Below are 18,720 nucleotides of genomic sequence, written 5' to 3' on the forward strand. Positions count from 1 at the left end.
GGCTGAGGCAGGAGGATCGCTTGAGCCCAGGAGTTGGAGGTTGCTGTGAGCGAGGCTGACGCCACGGCACTCACTCTAGCCCGGGCAACACAGTGAGACTCTGTCTCAAAAAAAAAAAAAAAAAAAAAAGGACAGAGAAACTTTTCTGGAAAGGAATTCTTAATGAAAATCGCTTCCCTTCTTAGTATTTTGCAGCCTCAAAGTGGCGTGGTGTCATTTGCGGTAGACTGTTGTCATGGTTTCGGGGGGTGGGGGGAAATACTAGTCTAGGTAAGATTTGTCCTTAGGAGAGAAATGCCACAACCTAATGACGCCAGCCCTGGCTCTGGGGGAGCATGCCTCAGTGGGATCCAAAGCCTGGATACTTTTAAATTTGGGGACCTCAGCCACTTCCCCCTCTCCTCTTTGAGCCTCAGTTTCCTCATCTGTAAAAGGAGGATAACAGTAATGCCTGCTTTCTTGGGGTGTTGTAGGAATTCAACAATACAATGCCAATAGAGCGCTTTGCACGCTGCCTGCCGCAAAGAAATTAATAAATGTTGACAGTCGTCTTTCTTATTATCATTCGCATTATATCTATCCTTCAGATTAGGAAGTTCGGCCGGGCGCGGTGGCTCCCGCCTGTCGTCCTAGCACTCTGGGAGGCCGAGGCAGGAGGATCGCTTGAGCTCAGGAGGTCAAGGCAAATCAGGAAGGCCTTGAAAAAATATTTAATATCAAAAAAGAAAAATGTGCTTTGGAATGTTTTAGATTTTTTACTGAATAAGTTTTCTAACCACCCCCCTCCCCCCAAAAAATTTGTCGTGGATATTGGACGTGTGTCATGGCACTCCGGGAAGAGTAAAGTAGCAAGGGGCCTTGGGTAGTGACGTAGTTTGGTGCTTGCTAATCATTCAGGGGTCTTCTTTTTAATTGTTGACTGTTTACTTCTAGTACTGCTAGAAGTTAATTGTTTACTTGCTAGAACTGTTTAATTGCTAGAAGTTAATTGTTTACTTCTAGTACTGCTAATTCTGTTTAAGTATTTCTGCACCAAAAAGAATTGGAAGTTGGCTGTCTGTTTCCCACTGGGGTCTTGTTCCAGTAAACTAGATGTGCTGTCCCTTAAATACTAATTAGCCACTGCCATGTGTCCCCACGGCCAGCTCCATGCAGGGCAGCTCAGGTCACCCAGTCCCCTCTCTCTTGCCTCCCACTTTGAGGCTCCTTTTGCCTGGGCCAGAAAGGATTTCGGTTCTAAGAAATAAAAGTGTAAACAGATGAGTTAATCACAGAGGGTCCCATGCGTTTTCCTGGCTGAAAAAAATTCAAAACTCACGCATGTGCATTCTAAAGATAGCACTAGGATTTAAAAAAAAAACAAAAAAAAAAAAAAAAAAAAACAGTGAAATCATATTCTTATTTAGGGCCACATTTGGGAATGATGCAGTCCTTTAAGACTGAATGATTGTGCCCCGGGGCGGAGTTCTTAATTAGGGAGGGTTAGGTAAGCTTTTTGTTAACAATGGGTGAGACCTTTCTTTTCCTCAGCTGTGCCTGGTTTTTGTTTGGGGATTTTTTTTTTCTTTCCTAAGTGGAGTGAGGCTGACGCTGGACAATGGGATTTTCAGGCCTTATGGGACAAGTGTGACCTACACCAAGAGCATGAAGGATGTACATGCATCTTTGCATTGTACAGAACACACACTGTACCTGGTCTCCCTGCCTTTGGTGGCAGAAAAAGGCAGCAAAATATCATAAACACTTAGAGAATAGCAATCAAGTTTTTCCATGATTTCTGGAGTCAGAACTTGACTTTACAGCAGATTTCTGCATAAACTTGAACCCTCTGCGAGTTTTTCCCTAATGTTACCAATTAGGGGTTTTGCAAACAATAGAAAAGAAACCGACTCTCTCACGTTGCAAGAAAAACAAACAAACTGAAACTGCTCATTTAGCCCCAGTAGGAATGGGAGGGGCCAGAGCCTCTTTAGAGATCTAGCTCAAGGGGTTGGCAAAGTTTTTTCTGCAAAGGGGCAGATAATAAATCTTTTCAGCTGTGTGGACCAAACTGATCCACTCTGTTGTTTACAGCATTAAAAGCAGCCATGGACAGTGTGTGAATGAGTGGGCACCACTGCGTACCAATAAAACTTTATTTGTAAGAACAGGTGGCAGGCCAGATTGGGCCTTTGGGCTAAGGTTTGCCAACCCTTGGTCTCCAGAGAGGGGTGACTAAGGGACAATTTCTTTAGGCAGTTTCTGTCTCAATGAATCTCTTCCAGCTCTGTACCACCCTTGAGTTATTTGGCTGAGGATTCATTCAAATTCCCAGGGAGGGGTCTGATTGCCCTCCCCCTGGGCAGGAAGGGGCAGAATATCATGATAGGTAGACCAAGATGGCAGCTACCAAGGGGAGGATGGGTTATTTTAAGGAAAAATTGGGCTGCCAGATGGAAGGGGAAGTGTGTTAGACAGGTAGGAAAAATGAATATTCCCTCACCCTTTCCTTCCCGAAAGACCAGTCTCCCTTGTCGTGTCTAGTCTAGATGACAAATCTCATTTACGTTTTCACTAATAGGTGCCGGGTTTGTTCAAAGAAATCTTTTACCTGGGAAAATGTTATCATCTAAAGCAGACGGGAGCCCTGTCGGCAAAAGAAGTCCAGAGGGACAGTCTGCAACATGGGGATGGGACTGAGAATCCGTTGTAATCAAATAATGGCAAAAGTAGACCCCCCCCCCCCAGAGAAAGATTATGTGCGACACTTCTCCTGTCTATGGGGTGTAAAGACTTAAGCCGGCCTGGGATTCGGAAAGTGCGAGAATGTGCAGTGAGAACTGAGCACAGTGGCTCACACCTGTGATCCCAGCTACTCAGGAGGCCCAGGCGGGAGGCTCGGGCAGATCACTGGAGCCTCAGGAGTTTGAGGCTCGGTGAGCTGTGTTCGAGCCACTGCATTCTAGCCGGGGTGGCAGAGCGAGACCCCGTCTCTGAGAAACCAAAAGCACGTGCAGCTCAACTGCTTGGTTCCGCCTGAGAGCCATCTGCAGTGCGTCAGGTGACTCAGTAGGAAGGTCTGATTGGTCACTGGGCGGTCACTGCACATGGGCTGGCCTTGGGTCACGTGTCCGTCTTGCTCCAGTCAGCCATGTTGGAGAGCAAGTGTCACGTGATTTCCAGAGCGTTTCCTTCCGGTAACTCATGGGACCAGGCGGCAAGTCCCGTGACCTGGCATGATAGGGGATCATGGGGACATAACGGCGGTCCCCAACCTTTGGGGCACCAGGGACCGTTTTCCTCAAAGGCAATTTGTCCGCAGACCAGGGAGGCTGGGGGTGGTTTCGGGATGATTCTAAGGGCATTCCATTTATTGTGCATTTTATTTCCATTACTATTACATTGTGATATACAATGAAATCATTGTACAGCTCGCCATAGCTTGGGGACCCTTGAGTTATATATAGCATGGAGCCCTTCCTGGAAGGAAGTCTAACCATTTCACTGGGGGCAATAAAGTTCACAGGTGACATCCTAAAGGAATGATACAAGCTTATATTTTCAAGGGAAAAACTCAAGGGCCCAAGTATAGATCGCAGGTCTATGCGCACAACATGGAAGTCACTTTCTGACGTTTTAAATTGTGGTCCCCAGACAGAGCTAATTAAAATGACAGTTCTCTGTCCTAAGCTGGTTTTCTCGGACAGAGCTAATACATCTCTTATCCTGCTCCACGTTTTAAGAATTATACCCATTGTAAAATGAAATTGTAGATGTTGATTAGGGTGCATCTTCTAAGTCACTTATAGCTTGACCAGCGTAGGCAGGGACATGGAACAGTCGTCCAGTGTAGTCAGAAACAAAGGGTAGTCACGTCTTGATACGGAAGGAGCTGATTAGCAAGGAGCATGATCTGAGCAGAGTTTGAGCATAATATTAGTTTGAGCTAAGGTTGCATAGACAGCATGAGTCAGCCTTCAGAACCTGGAGCTAAAAACACGCTTTTGCAAAGAAATGCAGCTTGAGTCCTGATAGTTCCTGGGAAATGCGTTGCTTTGAGGACCAGATGGTTCTTTTACAGGCAGACCGATTTTACAGCTGAAGAGTCAGCGTGCAGGATATCAGCAAACACATTGGGTTTGGAAAGATAAGGACGTTATGGAAACGAAAAACACACACACACACACATGCAAACATGAAACGATGAACGACTATGAGAGAGAGGCCGTGTGTGTGTTAGAACCGAAAGTACAGCTCAAGAGACGTTTGCCCAGATGGGTTGCAGCTAAGTTCACTGGGGAAGCGAAAAATAAATAAAACAGATCCTGCCACCATTAGCCACTGAAGTTTTAGGCTGTTTGTTGTAAAGGGAGAGAGAGGACCGTTTATCTTGTAGGCCAGGTGTCCTCAAACTACAGCCCGAGGGCCACATGGGGGCCACCTAGCACATTTATCCGGCCCTCCTCTGGGTGTGTGTTTTTGCCGCCGCTGCCTGTCCTGCTTAGCAGCCGACTCGTCCCGGGCCCACAGTGTGCACACTCCAACGGTCTCGGGGACAGTGAGCTGGCCCCCCGGTTTACAAAGTTTGAGGACCCCCTGATCTAGGCAGTGATGTCTTAAGTGGCATGCCGTGATGTTTTCCTGGAGTAATTGCATGAGTTCTTCCAGAATCTTCGTTTCCGCCACTGGCAACTCGCTAAGCGTGTAATAGGACCTCCGTGTTGAGGGAGAAGTCAGATATTGGTTCTCAGTAGGCTCTTGGAGTTTAGAAGAGAAAAGGATTTCAAAGTAAACCGTGGTGTCCGCCAACACCTCCGTACCTGTCTGAGATGCAGAGGGGATAAAGGGAGGGTGTTAAATGGGCGGCTTTGGAAGTCACAAGGTGTTGTCACTCGGTGGGCAATTATGAACCCCCCCCCCCGTGGGGGGCCTGGAGCGTGCCAGAGGGGAGCCCCATCCTGCCTGCCCTCCAGGTGTGTTTATATCCTGCGCACCTGGACGGCCCCGCTGCAGGGAGTTCTCGGAGACCCTGACAGCCTCGGGTCCCCGCCGGATGGCTTGAGGACGCTTTCCATCACGTGTGTGTCTGGCCTCTCCACCCGCTGCTCCTCTGTGTCCCAAGGCTGAGAGGGCGGTGGGGCTAACTTGCGGCTGCGTGTTTAGTGTTCCAGCACCTGTGCCGGCGGGTCCCAGCGGCGGGTCGTCGTGTGCCAGGACGAGAACGGGTACGCCGCCCACGACTGCGTGGAGAGGATCAAGCCGGACGAGCAGAGAGCCTGTGAATCCGGCCCGTGTCCTCAGTGGGCCTACGGCAGCTGGGGCGAGGTGAGAGGGGGACCCGCTCCCCAAACCACGCGCAGCGATGGTGCTGGCCCGACGGTAGCTCGCTCCCTGTCTTGCTTTAAGGAAGGAGGGACTAGCTCTGGTAGAAGCTTCTGGATTTGGGAGTAACCAGGAGACCTTTAATAATTCTGGACTATTTGTAAAGTACACTTACGGGGCCGGGCACGGTGGCTCACGCCTGTCATCCTAGCACTCTGGGAGGCCGAGACGGGAGGATCGCTCGAGGTCAGGAGTTCGAGACCAGCCTGAGCAAGATCGAGACCCCCGTCTCTACTATAAATAGAAAGAAATTAATTGGCCAACTAAAAAAATATAAAAAAAATTAGCCGGGCATGGTGGCGCATGCCTGTAGTCCCAGCTACTCGGGAGGCTGAGGCAGGAGGATTGCTTGAGGCCAGGAGTCTGAGGTTGCTGTGAGTGAGGCTGACGCCACGGCACTCACTCTAGCCCGGGCAGCAGAGTGAGACTCTGTCTCACAAAAAATAAAATAAAATAAAGTACACTTATGACCACTAAGAGGCAAGCTGAATACATAGGAGAAGAAAACAAGGGAAGAGTCTGATAAAATCAGGTTTAAAAGTTGTTTGTTCATCTCTGATGATTAAAAAATGGGGGGTGCTTTTAAAGTGATTGAAAACATGGATTAAGTTGGCCCATGGAAGTCTGGCCATCTTCTGCGTAGTTTTGGGGTGTTTGTGGTACACCTTAGTTGCCATGGCATAATGTCCCCCCAGATGCCAAAGTCCTGGTGAAGGCAGAATAAATAAGGGTAATTATTCTTCCTGGGAAAGATGATGTGTTTTCATTGTATTAGTGGAGAATTGCCTGTATAGTCTCAAATAATGACATTCTTCAGCTGTTAACCTTTTCAGAGTTGCTTGCTGGACCAATACAGGGAAGTGCAGTATTTGGGACAGACAAAACTGCGTCCCATCCCCAGCCCTGCCTCTTCCAAACCTGTGACCTTGGCGAATAGTGTGTCGCTTTGCCAGGTGTTTCTATCCTGATCTGCCAGTGGGGGTGATGACAGCCCCAACTTCCCAGTCTTCATGGCTGTGATTCGACGTAGTGCCTGTCACATGCCTAGCACACAGGCGCCATTGATTAACTGCTATTATAATAATGCATTCATAATTAATGTTAATAATAGTCACTAATAGTACTATTATTATTAAATGGGTTTGGTTTTGGTTTTCTTTTTTGAGACAGAGTCTCACTTTGTTGCCCAGGCTAGAGTGAGTGCCGTGGCATCAGCCTCGCTCACAGCAACCTCAAACTCCTGGGCTCAAGCGATCCTCCTGCCTCAGCCTCCCGAGTAGCTGGGACTACAGGCATGCGCCACCATGCCCGGATCATTTTGTCTATATATATTAGTTGGCCAGTTAATTTCTTTCTATTTATAGTAGAGATGGGGTCTTGCTCTTGCTCAGGCTGGTTTCGAACTCCTGACCTTGAGCGATCCTCCCGCCTCGGCCTCCCAGAGTGCTAGGATTACAGGCCGTGAGCCACCGCGCCTGGCCTAAATGGGGCTTTGAGCCCCTATTATACCTATTACATATCAGGCTTAGATGCTTACTATTCTATGTTCAATTTATCGTGTTTCCCCGAAAATAAGACAGGGTCTTATATTTATTTTTCCTCAAGAAGACACCCTAGTAGGACTTATTTTCAGGGGATGTGTTATCTTTTTTTAAATACAGTACAACCATCTACATTGATTCAAATAGAGTGAAGTCGTCTTCTTCTGGAAAATAATCATCACTCTCCAAACCCTGAATCCCATCCTGAATTTTTTGTAACTCTATTTCCTTTAGAACCACTGGCCCCAATCTCTCCTGTTGAGCACTAGAGCTCTCACGGGGCAGGTGAGAAGGGCTGCTCGTGTTCTTTCCCGCTCCACGACGACATGCATGGGTTGTGCAGATGTGCTGCGTAGCCACGCCCATCACTAGGGCTGATTTTCATAGCCACGCCCATCACTGGGGCTGATTTTTCATAGCCACGCCCATCACTGGGGCTGATTTTCATAGCCACGCCCACCACCAGGGCTTATTTTCGGGGTAGGGCTTCTATTGTGCACATGCTTAGAAATCCTGCTAGGGCTTATCTTATGGGGAGGTCTTATTTTCGGGGAAACACAGTGTTATAATAATGTATTAATAATTAGTATTAATAATAATCATCATTAATAGTAGTATTATGATTAAATGGGGGTTTGAGCCCCTATTATACCTATTACATATGGGGCATAGATGCTTACTACTCTATGTTCAATTTCCCAAGGGTCTATTGTAATCCGCAGAGAGAGTACACACTTAAAGCTTGTTGAGTTGTTCTGTCTTGATTGTAAGATTTATCCAATAAAGCATGAGAATTAACATCTTGGAGGCCCCCAGTGCCAAGAAAGGGGAATACAGACACAGATGAGCTGCTGGGCATGTTAGTCTACACCCGTGGCCAACCGAAACCGTGTGCGTGTCTGCATCTCTCGGTTTCATACAGGTAATCTGGGGCAGCCCCGGGCGGTCACGGCGGATTGTCGGTGACTCTCATTGCCAGTGATGTCATTCCGGAGAGGGGGGTGACGCTTGGTGACTCGTTCATCGGCTGGGTTTCCCAAAACCCCTCGGGAAGTTCTGTCCCTCGGGGCCTGTCATTCGGCTCCTGTCACTGGATCCGGGCCAAGGGCGGACTGCGGATTTGCTGGGGTGCTTGCTGTCAGCGCGGGGCAGATGGTTCCAGGTTCCGTGGGGGAGAGCTGGCCTTGGCCCAGCGGGGAGACCCAGCGTCAGGGTTCCTGGATGCGAGAGCAGCAGCTCCGTCCAAGAAATACAGCCTGTTCCTGCTCGGGCGTTTGGATCTAGCCCAGCGTCAGAACTTTGTCCGGCGTTCCCGCCACCACCGGCTACTCGTCCCGGGGCTCAGGAGTTTGAGACCAGCCTGAGCAAGAGCGAGACCCCATCTGTACTAAAAAATAGAAAGAAATTAATTGGCCAACTAAAAATATATAGAAAAATAACTAGCCGGGCACGGTGGCGCATGCCTGTAGTCCCAGCAAGGCTGATGCCACAGCACTCTAGCCCAGCAACAGAATGAGACTCTATCTCAACAACAACAACAACAAAAATTTAAAAAAATAAAAAATCACCAATACCAACACAAAAAAAATAAATACCAAAAAAAAATAACCAATACCAATACAAAAAAAATAAATACCAAAAAAATAACCAATACAAAAAAATAAATACCAAAAAAATAACCAATACAAAAAAAAATACCCCAAAAAATAGCCAATACTAATACAAAAAAAAATAAATACCAAAAAAAAAAATAACCAATACCAATACAAAAATAACAATAATAATAATAACCATTCAGGCCTGTTGTGCATTTCACGGTTGGCATACCAGTTTGACTTGGTTCCATCTCGCCCAATGCCATGATAGAATTTGCTAGAAAACCGTTCCTTGGGGGAAAAGGAAGTTTGCCATTCACCCTCTAGAGAGAATCAGCGCAGCCTTTCCTTCCCGTCCCTGCAGTGCAGCCAGCCGTGCGGCGGAGGGGTGCGGACCAGGCTGGTGGCCTGCCACCGGGCCAACGGGGAGCGGTTCCCGGACCTGAGCTGCGAGATCCTGGACAAGCCGCCCGACCGGGAGCAGTGCAACACGCACGCCTGTCCCCGGGACGCCGCGTGGAGTGCCGGCCCCTGGAACCCGGTACGGCCCTAACCCTTCCCGCTCGCTAGCCTGCCTCTCTAACCGCGGGGCGACAGGTGCATGTCACGCGCCCAGGGGCGTCCCGCAAACCGTGCCAGGACTAGTCTGACGGTCTCCCCACGGCGTCGCGCGGTAGCATTCGCTGTCCGGGATGTCGCCAGAGCGACCTAACGGAGCACGTGCCCCTCGCTGGGGACCTGGTCCCTAGAAGCGGCTGTCTCTTCCTGGAGGGACTGACGTTGCACGCACCTGTGTGCAGTGGGACGCCAGCAGGCGGCCCCATAGATAGCAGGGACTCTTTCCTTTTCTGAGCTTTAGTCGTCTTGACTCTGGGGAAAGACAACCTGCTTATTGAGGCCAAAGCGATTTTCTTTCCTTGGGTGACTACGCTGTTTGCCTGGGTGTGACTTGGGGGTCCCGTTCTCAACGTTAATCCCCACAAGGCTGTGCCTGCAAAATAGACTAAAACCCTTCTGAAAATGCAAAAGACCCACCGTGCAATCAGTGACCCCCCGGTGGTGCCTTTTGTGGTGTCTGGAATGTTCTGTCTCTTCCAGCCGGACAGGAAGCCCGTTTGAGAACCACCACCCCACCCTTTTCTTTTTTCTTTTTTTCTTTTTTTTTTTTTTTTTTTTGCTTTGGTCCTGGTCTTCATTTCCTACCTGCTAAGCTAGCAGCTGGCATGGTGACACAGGTTTGCCACTGTAAATACGAATGCAGACTTCAGGGGCAGCTCTTGGCAAACGGAAAGGATCGGCTGGGTCAAAACAAGACTTTGGCTGAGTCGTGTCACCAGCTGCGTAGCCGTTTGGGCCCGTTTCATGGAAATACGTAATCGGCCCTGTAAATACAGCAATTGCACTGAAGTTGAATTTAGTACTAGAGTTAAGTCAGACCAGGACCTTTTGTATTTCACCTGGTTCTGGGGGAAAAGTATTAACCATTTCTCAAGAGCAGATTAGGTGGGGTGACATGGTTAAGATTTGTTGACGCTTCTAAGAGTTAAGGGTTTCAATGTCTGCAGGTCTAACACTAGCTGTAAACCCACCGTGCTTTTGCATTAAGTAGAAATCTAGGAGAATTTAGAGCATTATCTCATCTGGTATTATTTAGCTGGGTTCTAAGGATTTTTATTCAAGAGCTTAAAAAAAATGCTTCTCTGAGTCAGATGTACCTTTTTGCCTACAATAATGGCATGCTTCCAAAATGAACATTTTTCGAGAAGATCAGAAATAACCTTAGACTCTCATAAACATCCTCTGAAATTCCCAGCTTCCCTAATCACCTGTTATGTATTATTTTTCATCAAATTTTCCCTCTTGAGCTCATTATATTTTCACCCTGTTCACTCAACCAATAGCAACACTGACAAGAGTTATGTTTCAAAAGTCTACTGGCTCTCTAAAAAGTAATATTTCGTTAATTTTGAGCAAAAAAAAAATCTCTTAACCCTTAGAAAGGGTTACACAAGACTCTTCATTGCATACTCCTGTGGTTTGATGAAAAAAAAGAAATCCGTATTTCCCTTCTCCAAACTCTAATTCCATTGATCACACCATATTTTTCTTTTAGGAAGAATTATTTGGGAAAACAGGGAGACAGCATAGTCCTAGAGAATTATCCATTAATTTCCACAGCATTCTCTTCCTTCAACACTTTTTGAATATAGCTCAAATTTTTTTATGCAGAATCTCCCATAGATACTTTAAGAGCATAAATGTTTAAATTTTAAAACATGAACTGCTAATTATTTTAACTGAAGACATGGATTTTATTTAATGCAGTTGTTCTTCTTGAGCCTGTGCATAGTTTTCTGAAATAGAAGAAGAGAGAGAAAGAGAGAAATTCTAAAGCTCTAGTAGGCACAGAAGCAAATGCATGGATTTTAAAAACAGTTTTGCTGCGTAGATGATTTTAATGCTTTCTTTATAAAGTGATCATTATTCAGATATGCATTTAAAACCTCTACAAGCCTAAAAGCAAGACCACTTGTGCAAGGCTTTTTACTTGTGATTTAAAAAAAAAAAAAAAAATTAAGAGCATTTTCTTTAAGTAGATACATTTGTGATATATCACTTTTCCTAACTACGTGTGTTAAGAGGACAGTCTTTCAGATTCTTAAACTGTAGGATTTGGAGTTTAATTTCATGTTTATTTCTGTGGATGCCTTGGTATCCTGTCTTAGTGATTCTAAATTGCAGCATACCTCAGTGAATTGTGTTAATAGCCATAAAGCCACTTCGATGGTGCTTTGTCATTGTAACTGACGGTGAAATTAACAACAGCAAAAAGTATATTTGAGGTGCTAACATGTTGCTTTCAACAGAAAGCAAATTAGATTTTTTAGAGACCCAGAGTAGCAATTAGTCCTTCTGCCTGGTTGCTTTCTCTCCCCCAGTACTCCCTAGCAGTAAAGATAATAATGTCAAGGCACAACTGTGCTGTATGAGTTAGCCTTCTGCAAGGTCAAAATGCAGATAGCTTGTTACTTATCAACACTTGTTACTAAAGAGCAGCATTTAGAAGAGAAACCCCGCATCACCCTTAATTTGGCTTCCAGAATCCCCAAAATGAAGCTTCTATGATAACTTAGAATTCAGGTGCCCATTTTAGACCGACATTTGGTTCCGGCTCAAGTCAATTGCAGAAGTTAAGAATCATGATTTTTGAAAACCATCCTCTAAAAATTCAGCCTGTTCTATCTTTTTTTAAAAAAAAAATGTGTCCTTGGACTCTTGTTTGGTCATTATTATTTTTTTTTTTTTGAAAAAACAATATGTGTCTTCAACTAACCTGCCTTTGCATCACCTACTGCAGCCAGCCCCAGCAAAATCCTCAGTAGTCAAAAAGCACAGGTCCCCCGGCTAGAAGGATCAATTGGAAGGAGAGCTCCTGTTCTATCAAACCACAGCAGAAAGTAGGGGGAAAATCCAGAGCATTCTAGAGCAAGCCCATGCATCTAGGTAATTAAAGTTTTAAAAGTCTGCTAGGCGGTTCCATATATCTGAGATGGTTCTTTGATATTCCTTTGTGCACTGCCATGTGTCCACCTGCTGACCACCATGGAGGCTGTGGTTTTCCTTAGGAGAAATGGCTTGTTTGGGTTTTTATGACAAACCTAAAAGTGTTTTCTGAGCCGTGCCTTTTAGGTGCATTGGAATATGCCTGTCGACCCAAATAATGAGAATTTATGAGCTCACGGAGGAACTGTGCTTTTGTTTCTGCCTGGCCAACTTATGAATTTGTATCTACCTCATTTTGGTATTAAAGTTTGCAGCTTTTATAGGTAGCAAGAGAAAATGTTTGACATTAGTGTTTTTATAACCTCACTGCGTCTATCCTGTAGAAAAAAAAAAATAAAGATTGTAAATATCACCCCCATGTTTTCTAAACACGGTTTTAAGCAGCCACGCCTAGTATTTTCTGAATATTTTGAGCAGCACAGATTTCTATGTGTTTAAATAATAAAGCATATTTATTTTTTTCATGTTATTTAATTTTATATGCAATGTTTAAAAATCAGTGTTTATCAGCAGAATGTAAAGGCAAGTAGGCGATGTGAATTAGACATGAATGTATATGTTTCTTTTGGTTTAAGAAGATGCATTTTAATTTTGTAAATTCTCTCCAACCTGTACAATCTCCCTCCAATCTGAGTAGCCCAGTGCCAAGCTCTGTGTAACTGGGTAGCTCAAAGCGTGTATTTTAAAGGGATCTTTATGAAATATTTCTGAATTGGAAATGATGCTTAGTTATATAAACAAAAATGTATGAGGCTTAACATTTTGTTGGGTATTTTTTCTAATGCTGTTGTCCTGAGTCGTGGAGTCTCAACTATGAAATATGAACGTTCCATTTATTGAATTTGTAGATAATGACAAAACATGGCCAGAAGACAAAATGAGAGATTAGAGAGAAGTGGTTCTAAACACAGAAGAGAAGCTAGTTACAGGAAAAAGCAAATCCAATGTGCATAAATTTGATTGCACCTTATTCCTCGTGTTTAGAGAACAGGAAAAGCCTTCCAACATTGGCCAATTTTGTTATTTGTTCACCTGCCTTCCATTTCAGGAAAACATTTCTTGTTGAAGAAAAATTAAAAAGGACTATAGCAATCAACTTGGACATTTCAAGAGAGCGTACCCTTTGCAAAAAAAAATCTAAATCATAAAAGTGACAGGGGAGGCCTAATGAGACGTCATTTCCTTGCTGAGCCTACATTTTGCACTGTAGTTTATTACGATACTTATGAGTGAGGAGACCCAAATAAGGGGGTTCCTGTATGAGTCAGACTTTTTTTTTTTTTAATAAGATGACTTTTTCCAAGTAGATGATGATAATAGCTAACTTCTACAGAGTATTTCCCATGTACCAGGCCAGGTTAAGCAAACACACATCACATTAATGCTCTTGTTCTACCCCGTGAGAGAGGTGCTGTTAAAACCCATTTGACAAAGTGACAATCTACTTCAGTGATACAGTCTCGGGGTCATTGTACTGACTAGATCAATCTTATTTCGGTGGAAACAAACAGCCTATGTTCAGAATCAGTGCTTAGGCTCCTTTTTTATATTCACAAAAGGATGTGCCTAAAACTGAAACTTTAACCTCAAATACTGTGTAGCTAATTTTGACATCATCCATTTGACTGTAGCAGCAGAAGATCCAAACTCATTACTGTCACTGCTAAATTCCCATAACCAGCAATTATGAAAAATGTCCAACAACTATTTGGGGAATGGCAAAACATCCCTCTCTGTCATTTGAAAGATGTAATTTTAGCCATGTTAGAAAGGTGATATCAAGATTTTGACTATAAGGAATATCACATAATAATGCATATGTGTTTTTAATATGTTTTGTATTTTTACTAAAATGAAGACACATTTTAAACATATTGCCAGCACTTATGAAAAATAATGGCCACATTCTTTGGCTATATCAGTATGGAATAAACAAAAAAAATAAGACAGTTTTTTGAGGAGCAAAATCTTATATGGATTTACAGTGTTTACTTGAGTTCAGTGTAGAATTCATCTCCAATGTGTTCAGAATAATCCAAACACTTGCCTGTATCTATTTCATTGGAGATAATGCTTTGCAAGCTTTTAATATTTTTTTTTTTTCGGTATTTGCAGTGATTGTATGCCTATGAAAGACTCAGTTCTTTCTTTCTGGTAGCTATTTCCTGGTAGCTTGGCAGATTTCTATTTTTATGGGCTTGAAAATTCCAAACGCGGGGAGGAGTGGAGCAGGAGGTTATTGGATCTGAGGAGGAGTGTAGGTCTTCTCCCGGTCTCGTGTCATGGAGTTGCCCTTCTGGAACTGAAAGGAATAGCAACTTGGGAATGTGGAGTGGGAGGTAGAACTTGAGTCCCAGTATAATTGGCTGGAGGGAATCCTGGCGATTAGTGACGACAGTTGAGGACGATTTATTTTTTGGGGAGGGATGGGAGGAGTAAAAAAGTATGGGTTATTCCTTTAAAAAAAAAAAAAGTTATTCATTTGTCAACAAATACTCTTTCAGTGCCTACTGTGGGCCAAGCACTGTTCTAGGGATCAAGGATTTTAGCAATGAATAAGTCAGACCTATCCATTCTAATGGGGCAAGACAAATTTTAGTATTAAATGAAGAAAACTAAACACATATAATTAAAGACCCCATACTTTGGTTTTTCCTGGCAGCTGCCCCCCACCACCACCATAAAAATAAAAATTGCTATTAGGGTGTGTGTGTATATATATATATATATATATTCATGGTTGCTGATGGTATTTGCTCAATACATATCAATTAGCAATCCTAGCTTTTAAATGTGCAATTGCCCAGTCATTTTCAGCGATAAATGCTGCCTGGCCAATGGCATGGAACTTTTAGAACCCTAACGGGGAATACGCTTCTATTCACGGTGACATTAGAATGCAGAGGTGGGTTCGGTGGAGTGAGAGCCGGGGATCAGTATGGAGGACCCGATTTTCTGCCTTCTCCCAGCCTTCCGTGGTCCGGGAGTCCCTTTTCCCCTTTGTTATTTAACGAAACCGACGGAAAGATCTGGAAGGCGTGGACGGCCACGCCCTCTTCTTTGCTCCTTGTTGTTCTCTCCTCCAGAGTGGGATCGTTGGCATGCATGGGTTTCAGGAGCGCGAGTTTCCTTTCTAGAAATTTATAAAAATAGAAAATTTATAGAAAAAGAGAAGTGTATGTCTCTTGGGTAGTACAGAAGATAACGCATATCGGATGAACCCGGGAACCTGTCGTTCTTAGCAAGATCTGCAGCCCTTTCTCTTATAAGACAGAAGCTATGCCTTGGCCAACAGAGTCCAATACCTTTCTGCAGCGACGGAAATGTTCTCTCTCTCTCTTTTGCTTTCCAATATGGAAGCTTCTAGAGTCACGTGGCTAATGATGAGCTCTTGAAATGTGTTTAAATGACCAGGAAATTGTAATTTTGGTTTTGTTTAATTTTATTTACTCTAGATTTAAATAGCCACCTGTAGCCAGTGGCTACCATATTGGACAGGGCAACCTCAGGCATGGATCGGGACATCTTTAGCAATTAATAATAAACTAGCCAGGGCATCAATAAACTTCTAAAAGTGAATTGGGGAGGAAAACCTAAGGTCAGCATGTGCGGAGTCCCTGTGTGGGATGCCCTTGCATCCAACGATTAGCATTCTCTTGGTCGCCTTGTGTTTTGTGTCGTCGTTTTTGGGAAACACGGGTGGGTGTTCCCTGACAGCTGGGCATTAGGAAAAACAGAAGACGGTGGAAGAGAGACCCTATAGGAACCAGCTGTCGTGATGAGTAGTAACTCCAGGGCTTTCATCGTCAAAGCAGCTGTTAAAACAAAAACTCTCCTCTTGCGCATCTCAGAGTTCAAGTGCATCGTGGCAGTTAAGTTCGGTTAGGGAGAAAGCATGTTTGCAAGCTCAGCGGGTTGAGAGGGCAAGACTTGATTGGTGCTTTTTAGGAGAAGGCAAAAGGAGAAAACACCAGGTAGCCACCTTACGTAGAAGCTTGACTTCCAAGCGATCATTCCCTCTTTGAAGAAGTTTCTGGAAGGCACCTTTTCACGGTCACTGAACCCAGTGGGTGAAGGCTGAGCAGGCCGGCTTTGCAGGACTCTGTTTCAAAGGCACGTCAGAAAAAAACAGAATTGAGGCAGCGTCTCCTCCATTACTATAATAATTGTCACTTCACCAAACTTAGCCTCTGCAGTGTCAACAAAACCCATGTGGGTTCATTTACGTTTACACCCTCTATTAAACTATCCCCCGCCCCCCAAAAAAAATTAAATGCACGCAACAACATTGAGTGCACGTTAACTGATGATGTCAAAGATTCTCTTTTCCAGTGGCCAGAGAAAGTGTTTTTTCTTTCCCCTTTTGGGGCAAGATCCTGACGTAAAGTATAATCCAGCAGGTAGTGTGTTTTCTAGAAGCATTTGTTAATCTGTCATACTCGGTATCAGGTTGTCTAAGCATTACAGCAGGCGTCCTCAAACTACAGCCCGAGGGCCACATGCACATTTACCCGCCTAGCACATTTATCCGGCCTGCCCGGTGTTTTTTGCCGCCGCTGCCTGTCCTGCTTAGCAGCCGACTCGTCCCGGGCCCTCAGTGCGCACTCTCCAACGGTCTGGGGGACAGTGGACTGGCCCCCTCCTGTTTACAAAGTTTGAGGCCCCCTGCCCAACAGTGAGAAATAATTCTCCCTAAGCCACATTCTTCTAAAATATCTCAGAAAGTGAACGATTTAATATTGTGGCTTCAGTTATCCACAAAGGAGCTGATTGCCCTCTACTTAATTTTGCACAGTGCGTTTCCTCCCATGATTATAGGGAGGACTTTGATTTTTTTTTTTTTATTGTCACAATCGCTTACATTTTGGAGCTTTTATTTTGTGCCAGGAATTATGCCGTGCGGTTGGCCCACATTGTCTAAGTTTATCCTCTGTACGCGATGAAGCCGGCAGCATCAGAAAAGTTAACGATTTGATTCTAGGTCACACTGCTGAAGCAGGATTCGAACCCAGAATTTTCTGACTCTCAAGCCACTGCTTTCAGCCAAGACATTATCCCCTGGTATCACGGTGTAGTCGGTGGAATTGTGAAATGTATAGCCTCTGTGGAAAGAGGATGCCAACAATTTTAAGATTGTTTTGTTGTTGTTGTTATCGCCAAGTATAACTGTCTGGAACATTCTGGAATTAATTGAGGCATTTACAGATTTTGCTCAGGGGATGAGCAGAGCAAATTGAGGGGATGGGCCTGAGAAAACTGTTTCTTTTAAAATTAAACCAGGTAAAGAGCAAGATCTAGAGTGTTTAGAAGATTCTGAGGAAAGAGCATCCAATATTTATTAAGCACACACATTGGGTGATCTTTATGACGTTTTTAATATACGAAGAGAAATGGAAACACTTGAGGTGATAAAAGTGTTTTTTTTCTTTATTCAATAAATGCATAGATAATTAGGATCATCGGTCAAACTGTGTTAGAGATGGGATTTTGCAGATGTTTGCGGCAATGAGGTTTGTCGTAGAAAGATGCTATGTGCACTATATATAGCGAATTATGAAAAGTGATGAAATTACAATTTATCAAAAAGTGCTCTCATACGAGTAATTCTGTGGCTGAAGAAAAACACATTAGAGGTGTTGAAAGGCCTTCCAAACTATTCCTTGAGCTAAAACCAAGCTTACAAAGGAGTGGAATCACTCCTTTCGGCGATACTAAAATTCTTATCCGTGCCCACTGGTAGGACAGTCAGCAGCTTTGAGTCCTGGCCTCTCGTTCTCTTCCCTTCTTCACCCCCATTCTCCCAACTACCGCTGTCTTCCTCAGTCCATGTGGCAGGTGACTGATAAAAAAAACATAGTTATGGTTTGGGAAACCGGTAAGATAACGAGAAGGGGAATTTAACGGGGAAAACACAGAATGGGTCTGTCTGCTTCCTTTATCTCATCTAAGACAGAGGAAGAAATGTAGACACAGCAGGCACGTTCCAAGTGGAAATTGTTTCCCAGATCATTTATTTCATTGCCCCCCAAACCTTAATTCTCTTCGGGCCGACGAGGCCCACGGTTCAAGCTTGATGCCTTGCTCAGAGTCGGCATACTGCAAACACTGTCGAAATCAATGAGTGAATGAATGAGCTCGGCTACTCGGGGGCTAAATTTTCCACCACATTGGTCTAGAAATATGGAAATACAGAGCACACGGGTAGTGAGGGCATCACTAAAGACGTAGGATGGCTCAGTGGTGGTGTAGCCATCGTGATACTCTGGCTTGGAGAGGCGTGTGGTATTTATGTAGGAGAGTGTCCTTGATTTCAGGGAACTAGAGTTTTGTAGGTGTTGGGACATTATGTCTACAAGTTGCTCTCAAACTGGTCAGGCAAAGACCACATGATAATGGTATAGAGAGAGATGGGAGGAGCAAAGTGTGGTGAAATACTGGTGACTGGGGACTTTGGTTGAGGTCACAAGGGACTTTGGGATCTCACAGTTTTTCTCTGAAGTTGGAAATTTTTTGAAATAAGTTATTTTTTTTTTAAATTTCTTCAAGAAACATAAATATGTTCAGAGTGTGTATTTTTCTTCACAAGGAACTAAAGAGTAGACCTGGATTTATTTCACAAATTTGAACATTCTGGCGCATTTTAGGGAGCTGTTTTGAGT

At 44.3% G+C, this 18,720-nt stretch overlaps 1 protein-coding gene across 1 annotated transcript in view; it reads left to right on the top strand.

Moving 5' to 3' along the window:
* ADAMTS9 (ADAM metallopeptidase with thrombospondin type 1 motif 9) overlaps positions 1–18,720 on the top strand; it is a 186,137-nt gene that overhangs the window by 102,932 nt on the left and 64,485 nt on the right. The window contains exons 27-28 of the mRNA XM_075998801.1: positions 5,143–5,304; positions 8,862–9,038. Of these exons, the coding sequence (XP_075854916.1) occupies positions 5,143–5,304; positions 8,862–9,038 (339 nt within the window). The remainder of the gene's footprint in view (positions 1–5,142; positions 5,305–8,861; positions 9,039–18,720) is intronic.

This window comes from Microcebus murinus, chromosome 30 (assembly GCF_040939455.1).
Source record: "Microcebus murinus isolate Inina chromosome 30, M.murinus_Inina_mat1.0, whole genome shotgun sequence".
Lineage (NCBI taxonomy): Eukaryota > Metazoa > Chordata > Mammalia > Primates > Cheirogaleidae > Microcebus > Microcebus murinus.